The 27225-nt window shown below is 46.8% G+C and overlaps 1 protein-coding gene and 1 long non-coding RNA gene across 7 annotated transcripts in view; one reads left to right on the forward strand and one right to left on the reverse strand.

Moving 5' to 3' along the window:
* TARDBP (TAR DNA binding protein) overlaps positions 1–10541 on the reverse strand; it is a 20061-nt gene extending 9520 nt beyond the window's left edge. For all 6 annotated transcript variants that reach the window (XR_012426160.1, XR_010581423.1, XR_010581422.1 and 3 more), the window contains exons 1-5: positions 10452–10541; positions 9233–9481; positions 5575–5738; positions 4040–4180; positions 1350–1520 (exon numbers count right to left, since the gene is read on the reverse strand). Coding sequence is in view for 1 of the 6 variants with exons in the window: in XM_015442706.3 (XP_015298192.1) it covers positions 1350–1520; positions 4040–4180; positions 5575–5738; positions 9233–9470 (714 nt within the window). In the remaining 5 variants the exon portion in view is untranslated. The remainder of the gene's footprint in view (positions 1–1349; positions 1521–4039; positions 4181–5574; positions 5739–9232; positions 9482–10451) is intronic.
* A 2447-nt stretch (positions 10542–12988) lies between these two features.
* Positions 12989–22958, forward strand: LOC135968831 (uncharacterized). Its single transcript, XR_010583805.1, has 2 exons — positions 12989–13442; positions 22511–22958. It is a non-coding gene; the product is annotated as an uncharacterized lncRNA (long non-coding RNA).
* Positions 22959–27225: the final 4267 nt, after the last annotated feature.

Raw genomic sequence — 27225 nt, forward strand, 5'->3', positions numbered from 1 at the left:
ATTTCCGTCGATTTTCAAAAGACATAGGCTGGACATGGTGGCTCATGCCTGTAATCCTAGCGCTTTGGGAGGCCAAGGTGGGAGGACTGGGTAAGGCTAAGAGTTGAAGACTAGCCTGGCAGCCTGGACGACACAGGGAGACCCCACCTCTATTTAAAAAACCCCACAAAATGCCACATTAGCTGGGCATAGTGGCATGTACCTGTCCTAGCTACTTAGGAGGCTGCAGCTGAAGGATCCTCCCCTGGAGGCTGAGCCCAGGAGTTCTAGGATGTAGTGAGCTTTGATTACACCACTGTGTTCCACCAGCCTGGGCAACGGAGTGAGACCTTGTCTCAAAAAAAAAAGGGGGGGGGGACCAGGAGCGGGAGCAGTGGCTTGCGCCTGTAGTCCCAGCACTTTGGGAGGCTGAGGCAGGTGGATCACCTGAGGTCAGGAGTGCAGGACCAGCCAGACCAAAACAGTGAAACCCCGTCTCTACTAAAGATACAAAAAAATGGCCAGGTGTGGTGGCTCACACCTGTAATCTCAGCACTTTGGGAGGGAGGCTGAGGTGGGCGGATCATCTGAGGTCAGGAGTTTGAGACCAGCCTGGCCAACATGGTGAAACCGTGTCTCTACTAAAAATACAAATAAATTAGCTAGGCGTGGTAGCAGGCGCCTATAATCCCAGCTACTTGGGAGGCTGAGGCAGGAGAACTGCTTGAACCCATTAGGTGGAAGTTGCAGTGAACCGAGATTGTGCCACTGCACTCCAGTCTGCGCAACAAGAGCAAAACTCTATCTCAAACAAAAAACAAAACAAAAAATGGTATATAACATTCCCAAATGCCACATACTGAAAACTATCTAAAGGTATACTTACTTTTAGATTTTTTAAAAATATTACATTTGGGATATCAGATACAGGTATCACAAACGTCTAGGCCCATACACCCTACATCTTACAAGGTCAGAAAACTCAGCTAAGACTAGCAATTAGCTGGATGGGAAATGTTCAAGAGAAATTACCTAATTACCTGGGACATATTTTTTTTTGAGACAGTCTTGCTCTGTCACCAGGCTGGAGTGCAGTGGCGTGATCTCAGCTCACTGCCACCTCCGCCTCCTGGGTTCAAGTGATTCCCCTACCTCAGGCTCCAGAGTAGCTGGGACGACAGGCGTGCACCACCATACCCAGCTAATTTTTTTTTTTTTGTATTTTAATAGAGACAGGGTTTCGCCATGTTGGCCAGGATGGTCTTGATCTCCTGACCTCGTGATCCGCCCACCTCAGCCTCCCAAAGTGCTGGGATTACAAGCATGAGCCACCACGCCTGGTCGGGACATATTGTTAAGGAGAAAAATACCTGATCATCTGCAAATGTAACAAAGGCAAAGGCCCTGAACGGCTTGGGGATGAAGACATCCATCACATCCCCGTACTGAGAGAAGAACTCCCGCAGCTCATCCTCAGTCATGTCCTCTGTACAGCGCCCCACAAACACTTTTCTGCTTCTCAAAGGCTCATCTTGGCTTTGCTGATCAAATCAAAAGGAAGAAAAAAAAACTCAGAAATATGTTATGAACAATGAAAAAAGCATTAAGGTAAGGGATATAACAAAATCATTCTGCCTTGGATAGCAGTGAATCATTAAAAAGTAGACATACCCTTCATTTTTTGCATCAGCATTTTTTTTCTTAAAAGGCTTCAGTGAAGAGTAACGTTTTAAGTTACAAAAGTACAGTCATGCATCACATCACGATGGACATATGTTCTGAGAAATACATCATGAGCCATTACACAATTTCATCATTGTGGCCAGGTGTGGTGGTGAACGCCTGTAATCCCAGCACTTTGAGAGGCCGAGGCGGGTGGATCACCTGAGGTCTGGAGTTCAAGACCAGCCTGGTCAACATGGTGAACCCCCAGCTCTACTAATACAAAAATTAGCTGGGTGTGGTGGCAGGTGCCTGCAATCCCAGCATCTTGGGAGGCTGAGGCAGGAGAATCACTTGAATCCAGGAGGTGGAGGTTGCAGTGAGCCAAGATTGCACCTTTACACTCTAGACTGAGCAACAAGAGTAAAACTCCGTCTCAAAAAAAAAAAAAAAAAAAAAAAAAAAAAAAAAAAAAAAAAAGGCCGGGCACAGTGGCTCACGCCTGTAATCCCCACACTTTGGGAGGCCAAGGCAGGTGGATCACCTGAGGTCAGGAGTTCAAAATAAGCCTGACCAACACGGAGAAACCCCATCTCTACTAAAAATACAAAGTTAGCCAGGCATAGTGGTGCATGACTGTAATCCCAGAAGCTCGGGAAGCTGAGGCAGGAGAATTGCTGGAACCTGGAAGGCGGAGATTGCAGTGACCCAAGAGCACGCCATTGCACTCCAGCTTGGGCAACAAGAGCAAAACTCCGTCTCAAAAAAAAAAAAAAAAAAAAAAAAAAGCCAGGCGCAGTGGCTGGGCAGATCATGAGGCCAGAAGATTAAGACCATCCTGGCGGCCGGGAGCGGTGGCTCAAGCCTGTAATCCCAGCACTTTGGGAGGCCGAGACGGGCGGATCACAACGTCCGGAGATTGAGACCATCCTGCCTAACCCGGTGAAACCCCGTCTCTACTAAAAAATACAAAAAACTAGCCAGGCGAGGTGGCAGGCGCCTGTAGTCCCAGCTACTTGGGAGGCTGAGGCAGGAGAATGGCATAAACCCGGGAGGCGGAGCTTGCAGTGTGAGCTGAGATCCGGTCACTGTACTCCAGCCTGGGTGACAGAGCGAGACTCCATCTCAAAAAAAAAAATAAATAAATAAAAAATAAAAGACTATCCTGGCTAACATGGCGAAACCCCATCTCTACTAAAAATACAAAAAATCAGCCAAGCGTGTTGGCAGGCGCCTGTAGTCCCAGCTACTCAGTAGGCTGAGGCAGGAGAATGGCGTGAACCCAGAAGGTGGAGCTTGCAGTGAGCTGAGATCGCACCACTGTACTCCAGCCTGGACGACAAAGTGAGACACTGTCTCAAACAAACAAACAAACAAACAAAAGATCGTCATTGTGCAAACATCATATAAACCCAGATAGCACAGCCTACCCCACACTTAGGCTAGATGGTATAGCCTATTGCTCCCAGGCCACAAACTTCCAAGTTACTGTACTCAACACTGTAGGTGACTGACTGTAACATGATTGTAAGTATCTGTGTATCTAAACATAGAAAGGGTACCATAAGGCCGGGCGCGGTGGCTCAAGCCTGTAATCCCAGCACTTTGGGAGGCCGAGACGGGCGGATCACGAGGTCAGGAGATCGAGACCATCCTGGCTAACACAGTGAAACCCCGTCTCTACTAAAAATACAAAAACTTAGCCGGGCGGGGTGGCGGGCGCCTGTAGTCCCAGCTACTCGGGAGGCTGAGGCAGGAGAATGGCGTGAACCCGGGAGGCGGAGCTTGCAGTGAGCTGAGATCCGGCCACTGCACTCCAGCCTGGGTGACAGAGCGAGACTCCGTCTCAAAAAAAAAAAAAAAAGAAAGGGTACCATAAAAACAGTGTTATAATCTTATGGGACCACTGCTGTACACGTGGTCTGCTGCTGACTGATGAACTTTGCCATGTGACGCATGACTGTATTTGGATTTGAGAAAATCAATAAATACGCAATCTCCTGGCAAAGATGATGATGTTCCAAATAAGCAAATGTTATTTGTTTGCTTGGAAAAAGGTCTTTATAACAAGATTAATGTACGTATTCTGATTGTCTTTATGTTTTAACATATAACTATGTAAGAAACTGTTAACTTGACAAATAATCTTTCCTCTTTTCCATGCATAACAAAAAGGAAGAACAAAATGAACAAAGGTTTCATTTGGAGAAGTAATAAACTAAATATTTCAAACAAGCATAAAATATTCAGCATGCATTAAGGGCCAAAGACTTCAACAAGACAAAAGGATTTCATGAACACACCCTACCACTATCTTTTCTAAGTGTGTTTACATTTTATCTTACAATCTTCTAAGGAAGTTTGTCAGCAAAAAATCCCAAAGCACAGACCCAAGTACCTTAGAATTAGGAAGTTTACAGTCACACCATCGTCCATCTATCATATGTCGCTGTGACATTACTTTCACCTGTGTTTCATATTCCGTAAAACGAACAAAGCCAAACCCCTTTGAATGACCAGTCTTAAGATCTTTCTTGACCTAGAAAGGATGATTTAAGTTTACTCTAACAGTACACATACACATTCCACGCCCAAATCATAGTTCCTTAAAAAACAATTTGAATGGTTTTAACTGGATGCAGTTGTTTAAAACTTAAACCAAGTTAGTCTTCAGAGTAAAAACAAGGAGGTTAATATTGAATCCATACCGTGTTAACAATAGAGCAAAACTCACTTATACAACAGAAATGTTTTTGAGTTCTTAAAAAAAAGAGAGATGGGGCCAGGCGTGGTGGCTCACACCTGTATTCCCAGCGCTTTGGGAGGCTGAGGAGGGTGGATAACTTGAGCACAGGAGTTAAAGTCCAGCCTGGGCAACACAATGAAACCCTATCTCTACAAAAAATACAAAAATTAGCCAGGTATAGTGGCATGCGTCTGTAGTCCCAGCTACTTGGCAGGCTGAAGCACAAGAATAGCTTGAATCCAGGAGGCAGAGGTTGCAGCAAGCCTAAATTGCACCACTGCACTCTAGAGCCTGGCTGACAGAGCCAGACCCTGTCTCCAAAAAGAAAAAAAGAGAAACTGAGTCTGGATTATGTTGGCTAAGGTGGTCTTGAACTCCTGGCCTCAAGCAATCCTGAGTCTGGATTATGTTGGCTAAGGTGGTCTTGAACTCCTGGCCTCAAGCAATCCTCCTACCTCAGCCTACCAAAATGCTGGGATTACAGGCATGAGCCACCACAACAGGATTTTAACAGAATGTCTTAGAATGAATTCAAAGATAAAAAGCTATTATCACCTAATTCCCTTAAGCCTTCATGCAACAGCAGGATTTTACAATATTGAAGGTAATAATATAGAGTACAAGATATGTGTGTAAATATAACAAATATTGGAAGTATCATTTGTGTAACAGGAAGTACAGTGCCATTAAAATAACAAGAATATGGCCGGGCACGGTGGCTCACACCTGTAATCCCAGCACTGGGAGGCCAAGGCAGGTGGATCACCTGAGGTCAGGAGTTCAAGAACAGCCTGGCCAACTGGTGAAACCCTGTCTCTACTAAAAAATACAAAATTAGCCAGGCGTGATAATGTGCGCCTGTAATCCCAGATACAGGAGGCTAAGACAGGAGAAATCGCTTAAACCCAGGAGGTGGAGGTTTGCAGTGAGCCAAGATAGTGCCACTGCACTCCAGCCTGGACAGCAAAGTGAGACTTGGTCTCCAAAAAAAAAAAAAGTAACAAGAATGTGGCTAAGGCATCATGGCTCAGCACACTGGGGTTGAAGTGGGAGGACAGTTTGAGCCCAGGAGTTCAACACCAGAGCATAGGCAACATAGTGAGACCCCATCTCTATGTATACCAATAAATAAATGCTAGATGCTCATTCACTGTAAAGAAAAACTGTTTGATGCAATCGAAGTTTACCTGCACCATAAGAACTTCTCCAAAGGTACTAAAATACTCTTTCAGGTCCTGTTCAGTTGTTTTCCATGGGAGACCCAACACTATTAAATCGGATGTTTTCTGGACTGCTCTTTTCACTTTCACTGCTGATGAAGCATCTGTCTCATCCATTTTTCTTTTGTTATCTAAATAAAATGAGCAGAAACCTTTTAGACTTAGCACTTCTTTAAAAACACTACCTCCTACATCCAGAAATGAGAAGCAAAAAGGAGACTCTAAGAAGAGTAAGACACTGAAAACTTGCAAGAAGTGATTTTTGCTCTAGAGGACAGAATAAAGGCTTAAGTTTAGTGTCTGAGGTGCTTTTCTGGTGCAAATTCAGTGATTTCCAATTTTGTTTTTTGTAGTACTTCCAGATTACAATCTCTCTCAAAAGGTTTATCAAAACAAAAATAATTCTACTTCACTTTGACTTTAAGTATCAGCAACTTGTATCTCCCGATGTAGATTTCACTTTTATCTTTCCTAAACATTCGACAATACACAGCTTTTGCAATAAAATGGAAAACCAGGCACAGTGGTGTATATGCCTGTAAGTTCCAACAACTCAGGAGGCTGAGGAAGGAAGTTCCAACAAACTCCTGCCTTAGAGTCCAGGAGTTTGAGGCTGCAGGGTGTCTATGAACAGCCACTACAATATGCCTAGGCAACAGAGCAAGAGCCCCCATCTCTAATTTCAAAAAAGAAAAAGAAACCAAAAGTTTGGCTTACTTAAAAAAACATAACCAGCTGGGCATGGTGGCTCACACCTGTAATCCCAGCACTTTGGGAGGCTGAGGCAGGTGGATCACAAGGTCAAGAGTTCAAGACCAGCCTGGCTAAGATGGTGAAACTCCATCTATGCTAAAAACACACAAAAAAATTAGCCGGGCTCGGTGGCAGGCGCCTGTAATCCCAGTTACTTGGGAGGCTGAGGCAGGAGAATTGCCTGAACCCAAGAGGCAGAGGTTGCAGTGAGCCAAGATTGTGCCACTGCACTCCAGCCTGGGCGAGACTTTGTCTCAAAATAAAATAAAATAAATAAATAGATAAAAATACAAAAATTAGCCGGTCGTGGTGGCAGGCGCCTGTAATCCCAGCTACTCAGGAGGCTGAGGCAGAGAACTACTTGAACCCCAGAGGTGGAGGTTGCAGTGAGCCAAGATCGCGCCACTGCACTCCAGCCTGGGTGACAGAGCAAGACTCCATCTCAAAAAACAAACAACAACAACAAAAAACTCCTACACAACCTTAACCTTAGGTTATTTAGAAGAGAAAGGGAGATAATTTTTTTTTTTTTGAGACGGATTCTCATTCTGTCACCCAGGCTGGAGTGCAGTGATGTAATCTCCCCTCACTGCAACCTCTGCCTCCTGGGTTCAAGTGATTAAGTGATTCTCCTGCCTCAGTCTCCTGAGTAGCTGGGATTACAGGTGTGAGCCACTGTGTCCGGCCTGGAGAGATAAATTAAATGACATTTTTTTCTTTTCTTTTTTTTTTTGAGACGGAGTCTCGCTCTGTCGCCCAGGCTGGAGTGCAGTGGCCGGATCTCAGCTCACTGCAAGCTCCGCCTCCCGGGTTTACGCCATTCTCCTGCCTCAGCCTCCCGAGTAGCTGGGACTACAGGCGCCCGCCACCTCGCCCGGCTAGTTTTTTGTACTTTTAGTAGAGACGGGGTTTCACCGCGTTAGCCAGGATGGTCTTGATCTCCTGACCTCGTGATCCACCCGTCTCGGCCTCCCAAAGTGCTGGGATTACAGGCTTGAGCCACCGCGCCCGGCCCTTTTTCTTTTTTTTGAGACGGTGTCCCGCTCTGCTGCCCAGGCTGGAGAGCAGTGGCACCATCTCAGCTTACTGCAACCTCCACCTCCTGGGTTCAAGCAATTCTCCTGCCTCAGCCTCCCCAGTAACTAAGACTACAGATGCAAACCACCGCGCCTGTCTAAGTTTTGTATTTTTAGTAGAGACGGGGTTTCACCACGTTGGCCAGGCTGGTCTTGAACTTCGGACCTCAGGTGATCTGCTCACCTCAGCCTCCCAAAGTGCTGGAATTACAGGTGTGAGCCACTGTACCCAGCCTGACATTTTAAATTTGGGTAAATATTAATCTATACCCAATGGCTGAAGAAACAGCATACTAAAAACCCCCAGTTTACATTATTAATTATTATTATTATTATTATTTTTTTTTTTGAGACGGAGTCTCGCTGTGTCTCCCAGGCTGGAGTGCAGTGGCGTGATCTCGGCTCACTGCAAGCTCCGCCTCCCGGGTTCACGTCATTCTCCCGCCTCAGCCTCCCAAGTAGCTGAGACTACAGGCGCCCGCCACCACGCCCGGCTAGTTTTTTGTATTTTTAGTAGAGACGGGGTTTCACCATGTTAGCCAGGATAGTCTCGATCTCCTGACCTCGTGATCCACCCGCCTCGGCCTCCCAAAGTGCTGGGATTACAGGCTTGAGCCACCGCGCCCGGCCCATTATTAATTATTATTATTATTTCATTATATATTTTTTTGAGACAAAGTCTTGCTCTGTCACCCAGGCTGGAGTGCAGTGGTGCAATCTCAGCTCACTGTAATCTCTGCCTCCCAGGTTTAAGCGATTCTCCTGCCTCAGCCTCCAGAGTAGCTGGGACTACAAGGCGCCCACCACCACACCCAGCTAATTTTTGTTTTCGTTTTTTTTCTTTTTGTTTTGAGACGGAGTTTCGCTCTTGTTGCTCAGGCTGGAGTGCAATGGCATAATCTATTCACTGCAACCTCCGCCTCCCGGTTCAAGCGATTCTTCTCCTGCCTCAGCCTCCAGAGTAGCTAGGATTACAGGCACCCACCACATCCAGCTAATTTTTTGTTTTTAATAGAGATGGGGTTTCATCATGTTGGCCAGGCTGGTCTCAAACTCCTGACCTCAGGTGATCCACCCACCTCGGCCTCCCAAGTGCTGGGATTACAAGCATGAGCCACCGTGCCTGGCCCTAAAGTTTTTCTACACATGTAAAAGAGTGTCTTGCATACTGACCAAATTTGATAAGACTGTGTTGCAATACCAAGTTATAATAAAAGGAACACACAGATCGACTATTAACAGTACACTACTTCAAAATGCGAAAATTAGCTATTTCTCATGCTTCCTTTTCTTAGATTTAGAACATCAGTGATAAGAGGCAGCGAGAAGGATAAGATCAGAACCTCAAAATTGTAATTGGAACTACACTAATTCAAGATTTGGCTACTGCAACTGTTTGTTCATTTAAGGGAAGAAATGAAGTCACATGTGCCAAATGAATGACGTAAGACCAAAAGGACAATGATCAAATCCAAATACTCGCGCACTTCAGAAGAATCTACTTACAACACTGATAGAAGCGCAAAACATTATTAGTAATTCCTTAAATTTGGCATCAACTTGGTAAAGCTTATTCAGATATTTTTAAAATACATCGCTTTCTCTTTTAAAATGATCTATAATCCCCAGTTTCCATAAATTTAGACTCATGGTCTTCCAAACTTGTCTAATAGTGAAGTTCAAGGAAATACTGAAGTTACAGGAGACATTCTGCCAGGAAACAAGGCTAAGATCCATGGATGAGACACACACCCGACCACATTTCAGCATGATTACAAAACCAAATAGTAACAAACCTTTCGGATAGTTGACAACATAAACCAGATTTCCCCAGCCAGCATCGGGGGCATGCAGAATTCCTTCTACCAGTCGGACACCTCTCATACATTGAGACACTGGATTCCTGTAGCGAAGCCCACACGCCCCTGGAAACTGGGCTGTGACCGTGGACAGCAGCACCGTCCCATCGTCTTCCGATGGTATTTCAATGGGCTCATCGTTCTCATCTTCGGTTACCCGAATATATTCAGACATCTTTCACTTTTCTTAAAGGGAAAAGAGATATGAATGAACAACATTCACGTCACAGTAACTGTTTCCTTATAACGATAATACCCAAACCATCTTAGTGTTCTGACTTCCAGAAAAATTCTTGTCTGGATTCGTACATGCATTGGTTATCTCTGAAAAATGACGAGGTGAAGGTAAGGGTAGTGATTTCCTGTCAAAATCTGATGCCTCGCCAGTTCATTCATTCAAAAAACTTTCCCTGAAGACTTATAGATGCGTCAGGTACTGAAACTGAGTCCAACGTGGCTTTCTGGTTACAAGCTGGGGTATGCAAGGGAACAATAAACAGTAGCTATTTTATGACCATCGTGGAAGTCGTTAAGTAATCCTGAAAGTAGGGGAAGAGCCTAACTGGCTGAGGCATGGGCGTGATGGGTCCAAGTCGATCTTCCTAAGCAAGCGATCCATCAGCTGAACCTGAAGACTGAATATGGGCAGTGAATCAGGTGTAAAGAACAGGAGAAAAGTTCTTCTCTGTTCCTCATTTTGGAGCTTCCGGGAGCTCCATGAGCCGGAGCCGCAAGGCCCGCGGCGACAGGTCGTGGCGGAGCCGGCCGCCGCCTCCCAGAAGCCCGCGCGTGCCAGCCGAGGGAGGAGTTTCTCAGCGCGGCCCGGGGTGGGGCGCAGGAGCACCAGCCGAGCTGGCAGCGTCCCTCGGAGTACAAAGTACCGAAGGCTCCGGCACTGTCCGGGTCCGGGTCCGGGGCCAACCTCCGCCTCAGCCTGCGCGGCACCACGGGCCCGGCTCCCCGTTTCTGCACCAGCGGCCTCCCTGTGCCCGGACCTGACGACGCTCCCGCGCGAGCCCGCTCGGGCAGAACTAGGCCCGGTCTCACGACTCACATCCCGGGGCAGGGGCCGAAGCCGCTGCGTCCGCCTCGGGCCGCCCCAAGGCGAGAGCCGAAGCACCTACGGCATCCTCAGTGAGAAGGCTCCGCGACTCACCCACTAGGCCGCTGCTGGGAAGCCCGACAGGGACACCGAGGCAGCGACGGACCCAAGCGCAGCCCAGCGACCGCTTCGCTCCCACAAAATGGCGCTAGGGCCGCCTCCTTCCCCCCGCCCACCGGCGTCCTCTCCCACCGGTTGCCCGTCCAGAGGTGGAAGGCGCCGAGGAGAGCCACGATGACCCTCTCCCCAGGGACTCGGGCTGCCTCTTGGAAATTCGAGCCTGCAGAGAAGCTCTGAAAGCTAAAATAAAACCAGGACCTAGGCCTGAAAAGCTGAAGATTGCAAAAAGTGTGGCTGTGTAGGCGCTGACCTCCCCCCATGTAACGCAGCAGATGGTTTCGGCCGACCAACCGCCGGCCCAGGTCTCGGTCGGAGCTCGCGCACTTTCAAAGAGCGCGAGAGTAGCGCAGAGTCTAGGCCAGCAAGAGCGGAGCGGGGCGGGGCGGGGCGGGGCGTGAGGGGGCGGGGTTCGGGATCCCGGGCCCAGTCCACTTGCGAGGCAGCGTAAACCCTGGATCTCTTTTCTGAAAGGCGGACCTGTGCGTCCTCTCCTCCCTCCGCTAGCCCACCTCCAAACCTGGAAACAATAACTTTGTTCTAAATAATAGCAGTAATAGCGCTACTTTGTACCAGGTACTCTCTGAGTATTCGCATATTTAATAATAGCCCATACAGTTTGGTGTAGGAGGAACTATTGATACTCATTCTGCGGGTGAGGAAACTGAGGCACAGAGAGATCAAGTATCTTGCTTAAAGTCACGCAAGGATTAGTCGGGCGGTAGTGGCGCGCGCCTGTAATCCCAGCTACTCGGGAGGCTGAGGCAGGAGAATTGCTTGAACCCGGTAGGCGGAGGTAGCGGTGAGCCGAGTTCGTGCCACTTCACTCCAGTCTGGGCGACAAGGTGAGACCCTGTCCTCCTCCCCCCGCCAAAAAAAAGTCACCCAAGGAATAAATGGTAGACCTGGAATTTGAATCTCGAGGCACAAAATGCTAACTAGTTCTGGCTCCAGCCGTCTAATAATAATAATAATACAGTACTTCATCTATTTTAAGGCACACTTTTTGTTTCTTTTTTTTTTTTTTTTTGAAACGGAGTCTCGCTCTTGTACCCCAGGCTGGAGTGCAGTAGCGCAATGTGCAGCTCACTGCCACTTCCACCTCCAGGTTCAAGGGATAGCTGGGATTATAGGCGCGCGAAGACACCATGCCCGGCTAATTTTTGTAATTTTTAGTAGAGACAGTGGCCATGTTGGCCAGGCTGATCTCGAGCTCATGGCCTCAAGTGATCTGCCCGCCTCGCCCTCCCAAAATGCTGGGATTACAGGCACGAGCCACCTTTCTTTTCTATCTTTTCTTTCCTTTCCTTCCCTCCTTCCCTTCCCTCCCCTCCCCTTTTCTTTTCTCTTTTCTTTCCCTTCCCTTCCCTTCCCTTCCCTTCCCTCCCCTCCCCTCCCCTTTTCTTCCCCTCCCCTCCCCCCTCCCCTTCCCCCCTCCCCTCCCCTCCCCTTTTCTTTCCCCTCCCCTCCCCCCTCCCCTTCCCCCTCCCCTCCCCTCCCCTTTTCTTTCCCCTTCCCTTCCCTTCCCTCCCCTTCCCTCCCCTTTTCTTTTCTCTTTCCCTTCCCTTCCCTTCCCTTCCCTCCCCTCTCCTCCCCTTTTCTTTTCTCTTTCCCTTCCCTTCCCTTCCCTTCCCTTCCCTCCCCTTCCCTCCCCTCCCCTCCCCTCCCCTCCCCTTTTCTTTTCTCTTTCCCTTCCCTTCCCTTCCCTCCCCTCCCCTCCCCTCCCTTTTTCTTTTCTCTTTCCCTTCCCTTCCCTTTCCCTTCCCTTCCCTCCCCTCCCCTCCCCTCCCCTTTTCTTTTCTCTTTCCCTTCCCTTCCCTCCCCTCCCCTTTTCCTCTTCCCTTTCCCTTTCCCTTTCCCTTTTTTTTTTTCAGACTCCCTCTGTTGCCCAAGCTGGAGTGCAGTGGCACAATCTCAGGTCACTGCAACCTCCACCTCCCCGGTTCAAGGGATTCTCCTGCCTCAGCCTCCTGAGTAGCTGGGACTACAGGCATGTACCACCATGCTCGGCTAATTTTTGTATTTTTAACCCCTGTTGGCCAGGCTGGTCTCAAACTCCTGACCGCAGGTGATCTGCCCACCTCGGCCTCCCAAAGTGCCACTGTGCCCGAAATTTGTTTCACATTTCTAAGGTCAGTATGTGACTTCAGTTCCAGTTCATGATGATGTGTCATAATTTAATTGACAACTATTTATGTTTCTTTGTATATACATGTATCACATTCAATGAATTACAGTTACAAATGTTTACACAAAGTACTTTATTTATTTATTTAAGATGGGGTCTTACTCTGTCACCCAGGCTACAGTGCAGTGCGGTGACCTCGGCTCACTGCAACTTCCAACTCCAGGGCTCAAACGATCCTCTCACCTTAGCCTGCCGAGTAGCTTGGACCACAGGTGCACACCACCACACTCAGCCAATTTTTTGTAATTTTTGTAGAGACGGGGTCTTGACATGTTGCCCAGGCTGGCCTCCAACTCCTGAGCTCAAGCGATCCACCTGCCTCAGCCTCCCAAAGTGCCGGCATTACAGGCGTGAGCCACCAGACCTGTCAGAGAAGTTGGTTTTATCACTCCCATTTTACAGAAGAAAAACCTGAGGCTCAGAGACCATATGACAGGCCTGAGGTCATACAGTTGCTCAAGGATGTCACCTAGCCCATAAATTGCTGTCCCAGGTTGGTCAGAACCTAAACCTCTGCACTATGTCCACCACACTGGCCACTTTCTGCAACAAGACTGAGACCGAGGTATTTATTGTGGGTAGTGTTGTGGAGTCCTGGACACTGGCTGCAGGTGGGCAGAACTGGGTGTGCAGAATCTCCTAGGGATAGATCACACAGGAACACAACCCCAAAGGCTGGCCCTTCTCCCTAGAAGTTTTCAGGCGAGTTGAGAGGAGAAGCAAACACCGTCTGGAAGAATGTAAGTAACTCAATCAGGAAGAGAATTATAGGACCAGAGGGAGGCTGGACCATAGATCCTCCTGCTGCTGTCTCAGTTATCTCTGGGATTCAGCTTTACAGCACTGATAGTCAAAAGTTGTTTGAAATTCAGCTTTTTTTTTTTTTTTTCCAAGACAGAGTCTTGCTCTGTCGCCCAGGCGGAATGCAGTGGTATGGTACAATCTCCGCTCACTGCAACCTCTGCCTCCCGGGTTCAAGCTATTTTCCTGCCTCAGCCTCCCAAGTAGCTGGGACTACAGGTGTGTACCACCACACCTGGCTAATTTTTGGTAGAGATGAGGTTTCACCATGTTGGTCAGGCTGGTCTCGAACTCCTGACCTCAAGCGATCCTCCCGCCTCAGCCTCCCAAAGTGCTGGGATTACAGGAGTGAGCCACTGTGCCTGGCCCAGGCCCCGGTTTTCAACGGGGTCACTTGGGGACTTACCTTCTCCCCTTCCATCACCTCCCTTGAATTCTCCCAGCTCATCAGCTCCATGAGGTGAACAGGACGAAGCTCTACAGCATTCCTGGAAACTGAAAGAAGGCTGGGGGGCACGGTGGCTGACGCCTGTAATCCCAGCACTTTGGGAGGCTGAGGTGGGTGGATCACCTGAGGTCAGGAGTTCAAGGCCAACATGATGAAACCCCATCTCTACTAAAAATATGAAAAATTAGCAGGGCATTGTGGCAGACACCTGTAATCCCAGCTACTCGGGAGGCTGAGGCAGGAGAATTGCTTGAACCCGGGAGGCGGAGGTTGCATTGAGCCAAGATCACACCATTGCACTCCAGCCTGGGCAACAAGAATGAAACTCTGTCTCAAAAAAAAAAACAAACAAACAAACAAACAAAAAAACTGAAAGAAATACCAGGGCAGTAATTTTATATATATATATATATATATTTATGTAGGTGTGCACCACCACTTCTGGCTAATTAAAAATTTTTTTGGTAAAGACAGGGTCTCATTATGTTGTCTAGGCTGGTTATGAACTCCTTGCCTCAAGTGATCTTCCCACCTTGGCCTTCCCACATGCTACAATTACAGGCACGCACCACCACCCAGCCAATAAAGATATTTAAATAAAAGTAACTTTAGGGCTGGGAGCGGTGGCTCACACCTGTAATCCCAGCACTTTGGGAGGCCGAGGCGGGCAGATCACGTGAGGTCAGGACGAGCCTGACCAACATGGAGAACCTTGTCTCTACTAAAAATACAAAAATAGCCAGGCATGGTGGTGCATGCCTGTAATCCCAGCTACTTGGGAGGCTGAGGCAGGAGAATCACTTGAACCTGGGAGGCCGAGGTTTCGGTGAGCCGAGATTGTGCCATTGTACTCCAGCCGGGGCAACAAGAGTGAAACTCGGTCTCAAAAAAAAAAAAAAAAAAGTAACTTTAGGCTAGGCGCAGTAGCTCACACCTGTAATCCCAGCACTGTGGGAGGATGAGGCAGACAGATCACTTGAGCCCAGGAGTTCAAGACCAGCCTCCGCAACATGGTGAAACCCCTTCTCCACAAAAAATGCAAAATTTAGCCAGACGTGGTGATGTACAACTGTGGTTACAGCTACTGGAGAGGCTGTGGTGGGAGGATCCCTTGAGCCCAGGAGGCAGAGGTTGCAGTGAGCCATTATCAAGCTGTTGCACTCCAGCCTGGGCAAGTGAGACCCTATCTTCCCCCAAAAAGTAACTTTATTGTATCAAGATTTAATTTCCTCTTCATCTCCATGCTTTTAGCTCCTGCCAAAATTAGAAGCTGCCTTCGCAAATAGTCTAGGTCTAACTTAGATTTTCAAAACAAAGTTTTTACTCAGAAATAATTTAAAATTTATGATAGAGTTGCAATAATAGTGCAAACACTGCTGTGTTCCCTTCATCCGGATTCATCAACTGATTACATTGTGTCACATTTGGTCTATCACTCACTCTCTCGAGACATATAAATTAATATGGCTGGGCACGGTGGCTCACGCCTGTAATCCCAGCACTTTGGGAGGCCAAGGCGGGCAAATCACCTCAGGTCAAGAGTTCAAGACCAGCCTGGCCAACATGGTGAAGCCCTGTCTCTACTAAAAATACAAAAAATATCTGGGCATGGTAGCTCATGCCTGCAATCCCAGCTACTCGGGAGACTGAAGTGGGAGAATTGCTTGAACCCAGGAGGCAGAGGTTGCAATGAGCTGAGATGATGCCATTGCACTCCAGCTGGGTCGACAGGACAAGACTCCATCTAAAAAAATTAATAATTAATAACATGTATGTTCTTATCCATTGAGATTAATGACAGACCACATGCCCCTTTGCCTCTAAAAAGTTTGTCTTTCCTAAGGACAAAGACATTGTTTTACAGAATCACAATACTGTTCTCAAATTCAGGATTTTAACATTAATGTAACACTCTTTTCTAATATACAACCATTTTAAAATTTGGCCCTTCCCATCCCCCCGGAAAAAGAAACAAAAAGAGGCTGGTGTGGTGGCTCACACCTGTAATCCTAGCACTTTAGGAGGCTGAGGTGGGTGGGCGGATCCCTTGAGCCCAGGAGTTAGAGGCCTAGCCTGGGCAACATGGTGAAACCCCATCTCTACAAAAAAAAAAAAAAAAAAATTAGCCAGGCATGGTGGTGCACGCCTGTAGTCCCAGCTCCTTGGGTGGCTGAGGTGGGAGAATCACCTGAGCCTGGGGAGGTCGAGGCTGCAGTGAGAAGTGATCACGTCACTGCACTCCAGCCTGGGTGACAGAGTGAGACCCTGTCTCAAAACAAAAACAAAAACAAAACATGTCCTTTGAGTAATTTTTCTCTCTGATCTAGGATCCAATCCAGGAACATTGTATTCCATCATTGTGGCTCTTTCATCTCCTTCAGTCTAGAACATTTTCTCAGCCTTTCTTTGTCTTTCATGACACTGGCACTTTTTTTTTTTTTTTTTTTTTGAGACGGAGTCTCGCTCTGTCGCCCAGGCTGGAGTGCAGTGGCGCGATCTCGGCTTACTGCAACCTCCGCCTCCCGGGTTCAAGTGATTCTTCTGCCTCAGCCTCCCGAGTAGCTGGGATTACAGGCGTGCACCACCACGCCTGGCTACTTTTTATATTTTTGGTAAAGATGGGGTTTCACCATGTTGGCCAGGCTGGTCTCAAACTCCTGACTTCAAGTGATCTGCCTGCCTCAGTCTCCCAAAGTATTGGGATTACAGGCATAAACCACTGTACCTCGCAGACTGATGAATCTTGCCTAATTAGTTATTACTACGATTGTTACAGAATGGTGATTTTCTAATTCCATTATTTCTTCAACCATTATTTAACCTTCTATTTTGAAAAATTTGAGACTTATGGAAACATTGAAGCCATGGTACAACAAACATCAGCATAACCACCACTTAAATGTAACAACTGTTAATATTTTGCCATGTTTGTTGTATGTATCTACCTAGCTGTTTCTCTATTTTATTTTTTCTTTTTGCTGGATTATTTGAAAGCAAATTTGGGCCGGGCGCAGTGGCTCATGCCTATAATCCCACCATTTTGGAAGGCTGAGGCGGGCAGATCACCTGAGGTCAGGTGTTCAAGACCAACCTGGCCAATATGACGAAACCCTGTCTCTACTAACAATACAAAAATTAGCTGGGCATGCGCAGTGGTAGGCACCCGTAATCCCAGCTACTCGGGGGCTGTGGCAGGAGAATCACTTGAACCCTCGAGGTAGAGGTTGTAGTGAGCCAAGATGGTGCCACTGCACTCCAGTCTGGGTGACAGAGCAAGACTCCATTTCAAAAAAAGAAAGAAAAAAAAGTAAATTTGCAGGGCACTGTGGCTCATGCCTGTAATCCCAGCACTTTGAGAGGCTGAGGTGGGCGGACTGCGGTTGGAGATCAGCCTGGACGACATAACAAGACCCTGTCTCTACAAAAAATACAAAAATTAGCCAGATGTGGTGGCACGCACCTGTAGTTTCAGCTACTCAGGAGGCTGTGGTGGGAGGATTGTTTGAGCCCAAGAGGTAGAGGTTGTAGTGAGTCAAGATTGCACTTTTGCACTCCAGCCTGGGCAACAGAGTGAGACCCCATCTCCCCCCACTACCCCCCAAAAAGAAAAGTAAATTGCAGACATCACAACATTTCACTCCTAAATCCTTCATCCTGCTTCTCCTAAGAACAAGAACATTGTCCTACATAACCACAATGATAATCATAGGAGAAAATGAATAGTTATTTCCTACTATTATCTAATATCTGGTTCACATTCAAATTTCTACAATTGTTCCCCCCAAATGTCTTGTATTGCTATTTTCTTTTTCTTTTCTTTCTCTCTTTTCTTTTTTTTTTTTTTTAAACAAGGTCTCACTGTGTCACCCAGGCTGGAGTGCAGTGACACGATCCTGGCTCACTACAGCCTCGACTTCCCGGACTCAGATGATCCTCCCACCTCAGCTCCTGGATAGCTGGGACTATAGGTGCACGTCACTACACCTGGCTATTTTGTTTTGTTTGTTTGTATTTTTTGTAGAGATGAAGTTTCACCATGTTGCCCAGGCTGGTCTCAAACTCCTGGGGTCAAGTGATCTGCCCGCCTTGGCCTCCAAAAGTGCTGGGATTACAGGTGTGAGTCCCCGTGCCCAGCCTCTATTTTCTTTTTTATTTTATTTTATTTATTTATTTTTTTGAGACGGAGTCTCGCTCTGTCACCCAGGCTGGAGTGCAGTGGCTCGATCTCGGCTCACTGCAAGCTCCGCCTCCCGGGTTCACGCCATTCTCCTGCCTCAGCCTCCCGAGTAGCTGGGACTACAGGAGCCCGCCACCACACCCGGCTAGTTGTTTTGTATTTTTAGTAGAGACAGGGTTTCACCGTGTTAGCCAGGATGGTCTCCATCTCCTGACCTCATAGATCTGCCTACCTCTCGGCCTTCTGAAGTGCTGGGATTACGGGCGTGAGCCACCGCGCCCAGCCTTCAGCCTCTATTTTCTTTTTCTTTTGCTTTTTTTTTTTTTTTTTTGAGACGGAATCTCGCTCTGTCACCCAGGCTGGAGTGCAGTGGCCGGATCTCAGCTCACTGCAAGCTCCGCCTCCCGGGTTCACGCCATTCTCCGGCCTCAGCCTCCCAAGTAGCTGGGACTACAGGCGCCCGCCGCCTCGCCCGGCTAGTTTTTTGTATTTCTTAATAGAGACGGGGTTTCACCGTGTTAGCCAGGATGGTCTCGATCTCCTGACCTCGTGATCCGCCCGTCTCGGCCTCCCAAAGTGCTGGGATTACAGGCTTGAGCCACTGCGCCTGGCCCAGCCTCTATTTTCTTAAAATAGGATCCAATTAAGTTTCATGCATTACATTTGCTTAGTATGTCTCATTAATCTTTTTTTTTTTTTTTTTTTTTTTTGAGATGGAGTTTCGCTCTTGTTGCCCAGGCTGGAGTGCAATGGCGTGATCTCGGCTCACTGCAACCTCTGCCTCCCAGGTTCAAGCAATTCTCGTGCCTCAGCCTCCCGAGTAGCTGGGATTACAGGCATGCACCACCACGCCCGGCTAATTTTGTATTTTTAGTAGAGATGGAGTTGAGGCTGATCTCTAACTCCTGACCTCAGGTGATCCACCTGCCTTGGCCTCCCAAAGTGCTGGGATTACAGGAGTTAGCCACCGCACCTGGCCTCATTAATCTTTTTAAAATCTAGAATAATCTCCCCATACAAGATACTGACTTTTGGAAGAGCTCTGGTCAGGTAGTTTGTAGAATGTTGCACCTTCTGAATTCATCTGGTTGCTTCCTTGTGGTATTACTCAGCACAGTCCTCTATTCCCTATTTTTCCTGCATGTTGGAAGTTAGATCTAAAGACACGATCACATCCAGGTTAAACACAATGGCCACAACACTTCGTGGGGAAAACTTTGAATATCCCAGTGCTCCTCATCAAGGGCCACATAATGTCTGGTCGTCTCACTTTTAGTGATGCTAAATTTGATCTCTCAATTAAGACTGTGACCACCAGACCTCTCCACGGAAAAGATGTATTCCCCGCTTTGCAAAATTCAAGGTATCTCTAGATGATACATTGGCACAGGGCAAACATCCCATTTCCCTACAACCTTTCACCTAATGGTTTAGCATACACTGATGATCCTTGCCTGACTCTGTTATTTCCTTGGGGGTTACAAAATGGCAAGTTTTATTTGCTTTTATTTTTTATTTTATTTATTTATTTATTTATTTATTTATTTATTTATTTATTTTTGAGACGGAATCTTGCTCTGTTGCCCAGGCTAGAGTGCAGTGGCATGATCTTGGCTCACGGAAACCTCTGCCTCCTGGGTTCAAGTGATTCTCCTGCCTCAGCCTCCCGAGTAGCTGGGACTACAGGTGCCTGCCACTGCACCCGGCTAATTTTTGTATTTTTAGTAGAGACGGGGTTGCACCATCTTGGCCAGGCTGGTCTCAAACTCCTGACCTTGTGATCCACCCGCCTTGGCCTCCCAAAGTGTTGGGATTACAGGGGTGAGCCATCACACCCAGTCTGTTTTTATTTTTATTTTTTTAGGGATAGGGTCTAACTCTGTCACCCTGGAGTGCAGTGGTGTGATCATGGCTTACCACAGCCTTGGCCTCCTAGGCTCAAGAGATCCTCCTGCCTCATCCTCCAGAGTAGCGGGGGCTACAAGTGCACCACCATATCTGGCTCTTTTTTTTTTTTTTTTTTTTTGAGACGGAGTCTTTGCTCTGTCACCCAGGCTGGAGTGCAGTGGTGCGATCTCGGCTCACTACAAGCTCTACCTCCCGGGTTCACACCATTCTCCTGCCTCAGCCTCCCGAGTAGCTGGGACTACAGGCGCCCGCCACCTTGTCTTTTGTGTTTTTTAGTAGAGACGGGGTTTCACCGTGTTAGCCAGGATGGTCTCGATCTCCTGACCTTGTGATCCGCCCATCTTGGCCTCCCAAAGTGCTGAGATTACAGGCTTGAGCCACCGCGCCCGGCCAATTTTTTTTATTTTAAAATTTTTTTGTAGAGATAGGGTCTTCCTACATTGCCCAGGCTGGTCTCATGTTCTTGACTCTAAGCGATCCTCCTGCCTCGGCCTCCCAAAGTGCTGGGATTACTGGCGTGAGTCAACTCCTCTCCGGTACTTCTACATTCTTTTGTAAAAAATTTTCCTTCATCAGCTGGAAATGAACCACAATACCTTCTAACTGCTTAATTAATGTTCAGGATAGATTGACCACAATAATCACCTCCAACAGTGACAAATAAATCGTATTTTTTTCTTGTTTAAAAATAGTCATGGCTGGGTGCAGTGGCTTATGCCTATAATCCTAGCACTTTGGAAGCTGAGGCAGGTGGATTGCTAGAGCCCAGGAGTTCAACACCAGCCTGCACAACATAGGGAGACCCCATCTCTACAAAAAATTTAAAAATTAGCCAGATGTGGTGGTACACACCTGTAGTCCTAGCTACTTGGGAGGCTGAGGTGGGAGAATCAGTTGAGCCAGGAGGGGAAGGTTGCAGTCAGTGAGCCGAGATTGTGCCATTGCACTCCAGCCTAGGAGGCAGAGTGAGACCCTGTCTCACAAAGAAAAAAAAAAAATAATAGGCCGGGCGCGGTGGCTCAAGGGCCGGGCGCGGTGGCTCAAGCCTGTAATCCCAGCACTTTGGGAGGCCGAGACGGGTGGATCACGAGGTCAGGAGATCGAGACCATCCTGGTGAACACGGTGAAACCCCGTCTCTACTAAAAAATACAAAAAACTAGACGGGCGCGGTGGCGGGCGCCTGTTGTCCCAGTTACTTGGGAGGCTGAGGCAGGAGAATGGCATGAACCCGGGAGGCGGAGCTTGCAGTGAGCTGAGATCCGGCCACTGCACTCCAGCCTGGGCGACAGAGCGAGACTCCGTCTCAAAAAAAAAAAAAAAAAAAAAAAAAAGAAAAAAAATAATAATAACAATAATAAAATAGTCACTGTGAACTCTTGCATTTTTATTTATTTAGTGTTTCAAAATAGGCTATAGTGATTAATGTTTCTAATGATCAAATTATTTTACTCAGGCTCTGTGGAAACCCTTTAAACTTACTCTAAGTCCATTGGATGTGTCTCTGTTAGCCTTTGAGCATGTTCTTGCCTTCTGGCCCAACAAAATGTACCAGGCTTGTCTTATATTTTCCCTGCTGTATCCCTGGAATCAGCCATTCCTCAAAGGATCTATGTTTTTTTTTTTTTAATGAAGTCTTTCTCTGTCACCCAGGCTGGAGTGCAATGGCTCGATCTCAGCTCGCTGCAACCTCTGCCTCCCAGGTTCAAGTAATTCTCCTGCCTTAGCCTCCTGAATAGCTGGAATTACAGGTGCATGACACCACACCTGGCTAATTTTTGTATTTTTGGTAGAGACAGGGTTTCACCATGTTGGCCAGGCTGGTCTCGAATTCCTGATCTCATGATCTGCCCACCTTGGCCTCCCAAGGTTCTGGGATTACAGGTGTGAGCCATTGTGCCCTGCCAATCTCTGGTTTCTTATAGTGGGAAAAACGATTTAGAAATCAGAATCTGGGCATTAAGTTGTTGTCAGAAGCATTTTTTTGTTTGTTTATTTTTTTGAGATGGAGTTTCACTCTTGTCCCCTAGGCTGGAGTGCAATGGTGTGATCTCAGCTCACTGCAACCTCGGCCTCCCAGGTTCAAGCAATTATCCTGCCTCAGCTTCCCAAGTAGCTGGGATTACAGGCATGCACCACCACAGCCAGCTAATTTTTGTATTTTTAGTAGAGATGGGGTTTCACCATGTTGGTCAGGCTGGTTTCAAACTCCTGACCTCAGGTGATCCACCCGCCTTGGCCTCCCAAAGTGCTGGGATTACAGGCATGAGCCACTGCGCCGGCCTTGTTTTTTGAGACAAGGTCTGGCTCTATTGGTCAGGCTGGAGTGCAGTGGCGCAATCTTGGCTCACCACCACCTCCACCTCATGGGCTCAAGCCATCCTCTTACTTCAGCCTCCCTAGTAGCTGGAACTACAGGCACACACCACCACACCCAGCTGTTTGTTTGTTTGTTTGTTTTTTGTATTTCTGGTAGAGATGGGGTTTCACCATGTTTCCCAGCCTGATCTTGAACTCATGAACTCGAGCGATCTGCCCTCCTCAACCTCCCAAAGTGCTGGGATTACAAGCATGGGCCACAGCACCCGGCCCACAAGCACTTTTGAAAGGTAAACTAATATAAACTAATATGATACTAAGGTTAGATATTTTTATTTTATCATGATTTACTTTCCTTTTAATTTAAGCGTCTTAGCTGCCAAAATTAAGGTATGCCTACTTTATTTGTTCTAGATCTTGGGTTTTTAAAATCATTTTTGTAAAAAACCAGTTAGTACAAAAACACAAATAACAAAAAAACTGCAGTCTCTTGTTCTCCCCAGCCCCTTCCATATCTCTTATCAGAAGTAACCATTCTTTTAGTTGTTTCTTATGGGTATACCTACATCTTTTAAAATAATAAATTTATCCTGCAATTAAAAAAATTTTTTTGAGACAGGGTCTTGTTCTGTCACCCAGGCTAGAGTGCAGTGTCTCGATCTCAGCTCCCTGCAACCTCTGCCTCCCAGGCTCAAGCCATCCTCCCACCTCAGCCTCCCCAGTAGCTGGGAATACAGACGTGCGCCACCATGCCTGGCTAATTTTTGTGTTTTTGCTAGAGATGGGGTTTTGCCATGTTTCCCAGGCTGGTCTCAACCTCCTGGGCTCAACCTTGGCCTCCCAAAGTGTTGGGGTTACAGGTATGAGCCACTGTACCTGGCCTTATCCTGCAATATTTTGGTTTATTCAATTTTGAAAGTATCTATTGATTTCCTATTATGTCTAATGAGGGTTTTTTAGCTCACACTTCATTATCATTTCCTCCATCCTCTTAATATACTGATACCTGATATCACCGTTTTTGGTTAAATATACATTTAATGCTTTCATTATTATGACTACATAAATTGTGTTCATGACCAAGACAAGTTTTATCTTTTCTTGTGCAACTTTACTTTTTCCTGGAGTTAATAATTGCCTTGCTTTTTCTTTTCTTTTCTTTTTTTTTTTTTTTTTTTGAGACAGAGTTTTGCTCTTGTTGCCCAGGCTGGAGTGCAATGGCGTGATCTCCGGCACACTGCAGCCTCCGCCTCCTGGGTTCAAGTAACTCTGCCTCAGCCTCCTGAGCAGCTGGAATTACAGGCATGTGCCACCACACCTGGCTAATTTTGTATTTTTAGTAGGGACGGGGTTTTTCCATGTTGGTCAGGGTGATCTCAAACTCCCAACCTCAGTGATCCACCTGCCTTGGCCTCCCAAAGTGCTGGGATTACAGGCATGAGCCACCATGCCTGGCGCCTTGCTTGTTCATTTGCTTTGTTCTCTTTGAACATCTAAATAATCATTTTATGCCCTCCAAAATCTGTTTAAATGTCTTGAATAAGGTTTTTTTCATAGTCAAATCTGTCAGATAGTTTGTAATTTTTTTTTTTTGAGATGGAGTCTTGCTCTGTTGCCCAGGCTGGAGTGCAGTGGCGCAATCTTGGCTCACTGCAACCTCTGCCTCCCGTGTTCAAGTGATTCTCCTGCCTCAGCCTCCCAATGCATACCTGACTAATTTTGTACTTTTTTAGTAGAGACGGGGTTTCACCATGTTGGTCAGGCTGGTCTTGAACTCCTAACCTCAAGTGATCCACCCACCTTGGCCTCGCAAAGTGCTGGGATTACAGGCGAGAGCCACTGCGCCCAGCCAGATAGTTTGTAATTTTTATTTTTTTATTTCTTGGAGTCTTCATGCCTCCTTTCCCAGATTGCTTGATGGAAATTGTATCAGTTGTCATCCTGGGGACTTCCTTACATGTCTGAAAATGGTCTTATTCCATTTGCATGTCATTGGTAGTCCAGTTGTATATAGAATTTTAGGTTGAAAGTCATTCATACTAAACACTGAGAAGATATTTTTCTCCTGACCCCTAGCTTCTCTTATTGCTGTTAAGAAGTCCATTGCGGCCGGGCGCGGTGGCTCGAGCCTGTAATCCCAGCACTTTGGGAGGCCGAGACGGGCGGATCACGAGGTCAGGAGATCGAGACCATCCTGGCTAACACGGTGAAACCCCGTCTCTACTAAAAAATCCAAAAAAACTAGCCGGGCGAAGTGGCGGGCGCCTGTAGTCCCAGCTACTCGGGAGGCTGAGGCAGGAGAATGGCGTAGACCTGGGAGGCGGAGCTTGCAGTGAGCTGAGATCCGGCCACTGCACCCCAGCCTGGGCGACAGAGCAAGACTCTGTCTCAAAAAAAAAAAAAAAAAAAAAAAAAAAAAAGAAGTCCATTGCATTCTTGGTCATTCATGTGATCTGCATTTTCTCTCTGGACTCTTTTGTGATCTTACCATATCATCCATTTTCTGAAATTCAAGATGGGCTGGTCTGAGGGTAGTGAGTTATCTCAGTTGATCAGTTACGGATCTAACATCTTATGCTATTCTTTCCCCTTTTCTCACTACTGCATTTGACTAGTCTTAATAAAAAAAAAAAAAAAAAAAAAAAGGGCTCAGCGCAATGACTCACGCCTGTAATACCAGCACTTTGGGAGGCTAAAGTGGGTGGATCAACTGAGGTCAGGAATTCGAGACCAGCCTGACCAACATGGTGAAACCCCATCTCTACTAAAAATACAAAATTAGCCGGGTATGGTGGCACATACCTGTAATCCCAGCTACTTGGGAGGCTGAGGCAGAAGAATTGCTTGAACCCAGGAGGTGGAGGTCACAGTGAGCTGAGATTGTGCCATTGCACTCCAGCCTGGGCAACAAGAGCAAAACTCTGTCTCAAAAAAAAAAAAAAAAAAAAAAAAAAATTAAATTCAAGATGATGACTTTGTCTTCCTGAAGGTCTCCTTTCATTCATTGTTCTGGGCATATGGTGATCTTTTCGTTATAAAGATTTTTATCCTTCAATTCTGGGAAAGTTTGTTGTATTATTTCTTTGACAACTTTTTCCCCAGTGATTCCTTGGTTTTCTCTTTCTGAAATTCTTGTTAGCTATTGACTTTCCTACAATGATGTATCATTTTTGAAAATCTTTTTTTCTTTTGTTGTTACAATTTTTATTTTATTTTATTATTATTATTTTTTTTTTTATTTTTTTTTTTGAGACGGAGTCTCGCTCTGTCGCCCAGGCTGGAGTGCAGTGACCGGATCTCAGCTCACTGCAAGCTCCGCCTCCCGGGTTCATGCCATTCTCCTGCCTCAGCCTCCCACGTAGCTGGGACTACAGGCGCCCGCCACCACGCCCGGCTAATTTTTTGTATTTTTTAGTAGAGATGGGGTTTCACTGGGTTAGCCAGGATGGTCTCGATCTCCTGACCGCATGATCCGCCCGTCTCGGCCTCCCAAAGTACTGGGATTACAGGCTTGAGCCACTGCGCCCGGCTGTTACAATTTTTAAAATTCTACTTTCTGTGAAATGTCCCCAATTTTACCTTCAATATTTTTATTATTGTTATATTTATTTTTTATTTATTTATTTTTGATATGTAGTCTTGTTCTGTCACCCAGGCTATAGTGCAGTGGCATGATCTCGGCTCACTGCAACCTCTGCCTACCGGGTTCAAGCAATTCTCCTGCCTCAGCCTCTTGAGTAGCTGCACTGCAGGCACCCACCACCACGCCTGGCTAATTTTTGTGTTTTTAGTAGAGACAGGGTTTCACCATGTTGGCCAGGCTGGTCTCAAACTCCTGAACTCAGATAACCCATCTGCATCAGCCTCCAAAAGTGTTGAGATTACAGGCATGAGCCACCGCGCCTGGCATTTTTGGGTCTTCCTTTCACATTAGAGGCTATCTTCCCTTTGCCTAAAATCCGTAGCCCAACTCCTTGGACCTGTTGGAATATTTCACAGGAGACTGTTGTTTTGACTCCTTTTATTATTTCCTCTTGGGCAGAAATTGTGCGACCAAAGTGATAACATAATGATTTATTTGAGCATTTATATACCAGGCTCAGAGTTGGCTAATTTAATTCTTACCTCAACTCTATTTACCAAGTACTACTACTATTGACCTTCTCTGAGGAAACTGGGGCACAGAAAGGCCAAGTAACTTGGCCAGAGTCACATAGCCAGTCTGTGGCAAAGCTGAGGTCCTTGGTTCCAGAGCCCATACTCCTTATCACCTCTAATCAGTCTCCTTATTTGGAACCGGGGGACAATTTGCTCTCTGTTCTTTATAGAAAACAACCACAACATTGTAACACCACTTACTAAATGCCAGACACTGTTCTGAACACGTTATCTGTGTAGATTTCTTTAATCCCTAACAGGCCAATGAAGTAGGTACCACATTTAGTCCTATTTTACAAAGAACCTTCTAGAGGTTCAGCTTACCCAAGGTCACCAGATAGTGAGAGCAGTGTCCGAGTTTCAAATCTAGGCTGGGTGTGGTGCCTCACACCTGTAATACCAGTACTTTGGGAGGCCGAGGCAGGAGGATCGCTTGAGCCCAGGAGTTCTAGATCAGTCTGGGCAATATAGTAAGACCTCCATCTCTACAAAAAATTTAAAAATTAGCTTGGCATGGTGGCATCTGCCTGTGATCCAAGCTACTCAGGAGGCTGAAGCAGGAGGATTGCTTGCCCAGGAGGTCAAGGCTGCAGTGAGCCATGATTGTGCCACCTCTAGCCTGGATGACAGTTCAAGACCCTGCCTTAAAAAAAAAAATTTTTTTTAAATGTAGGTTTTTTCTCCCTGGAGCTCTCACTTTCTTTTTCTTTTTGG

Source organism: Macaca fascicularis, chromosome 1 (assembly GCF_037993035.2).
Source record: "Macaca fascicularis isolate 582-1 chromosome 1, T2T-MFA8v1.1".
NCBI lineage: Eukaryota > Metazoa > Chordata > Mammalia > Primates > Cercopithecidae > Macaca > Macaca fascicularis.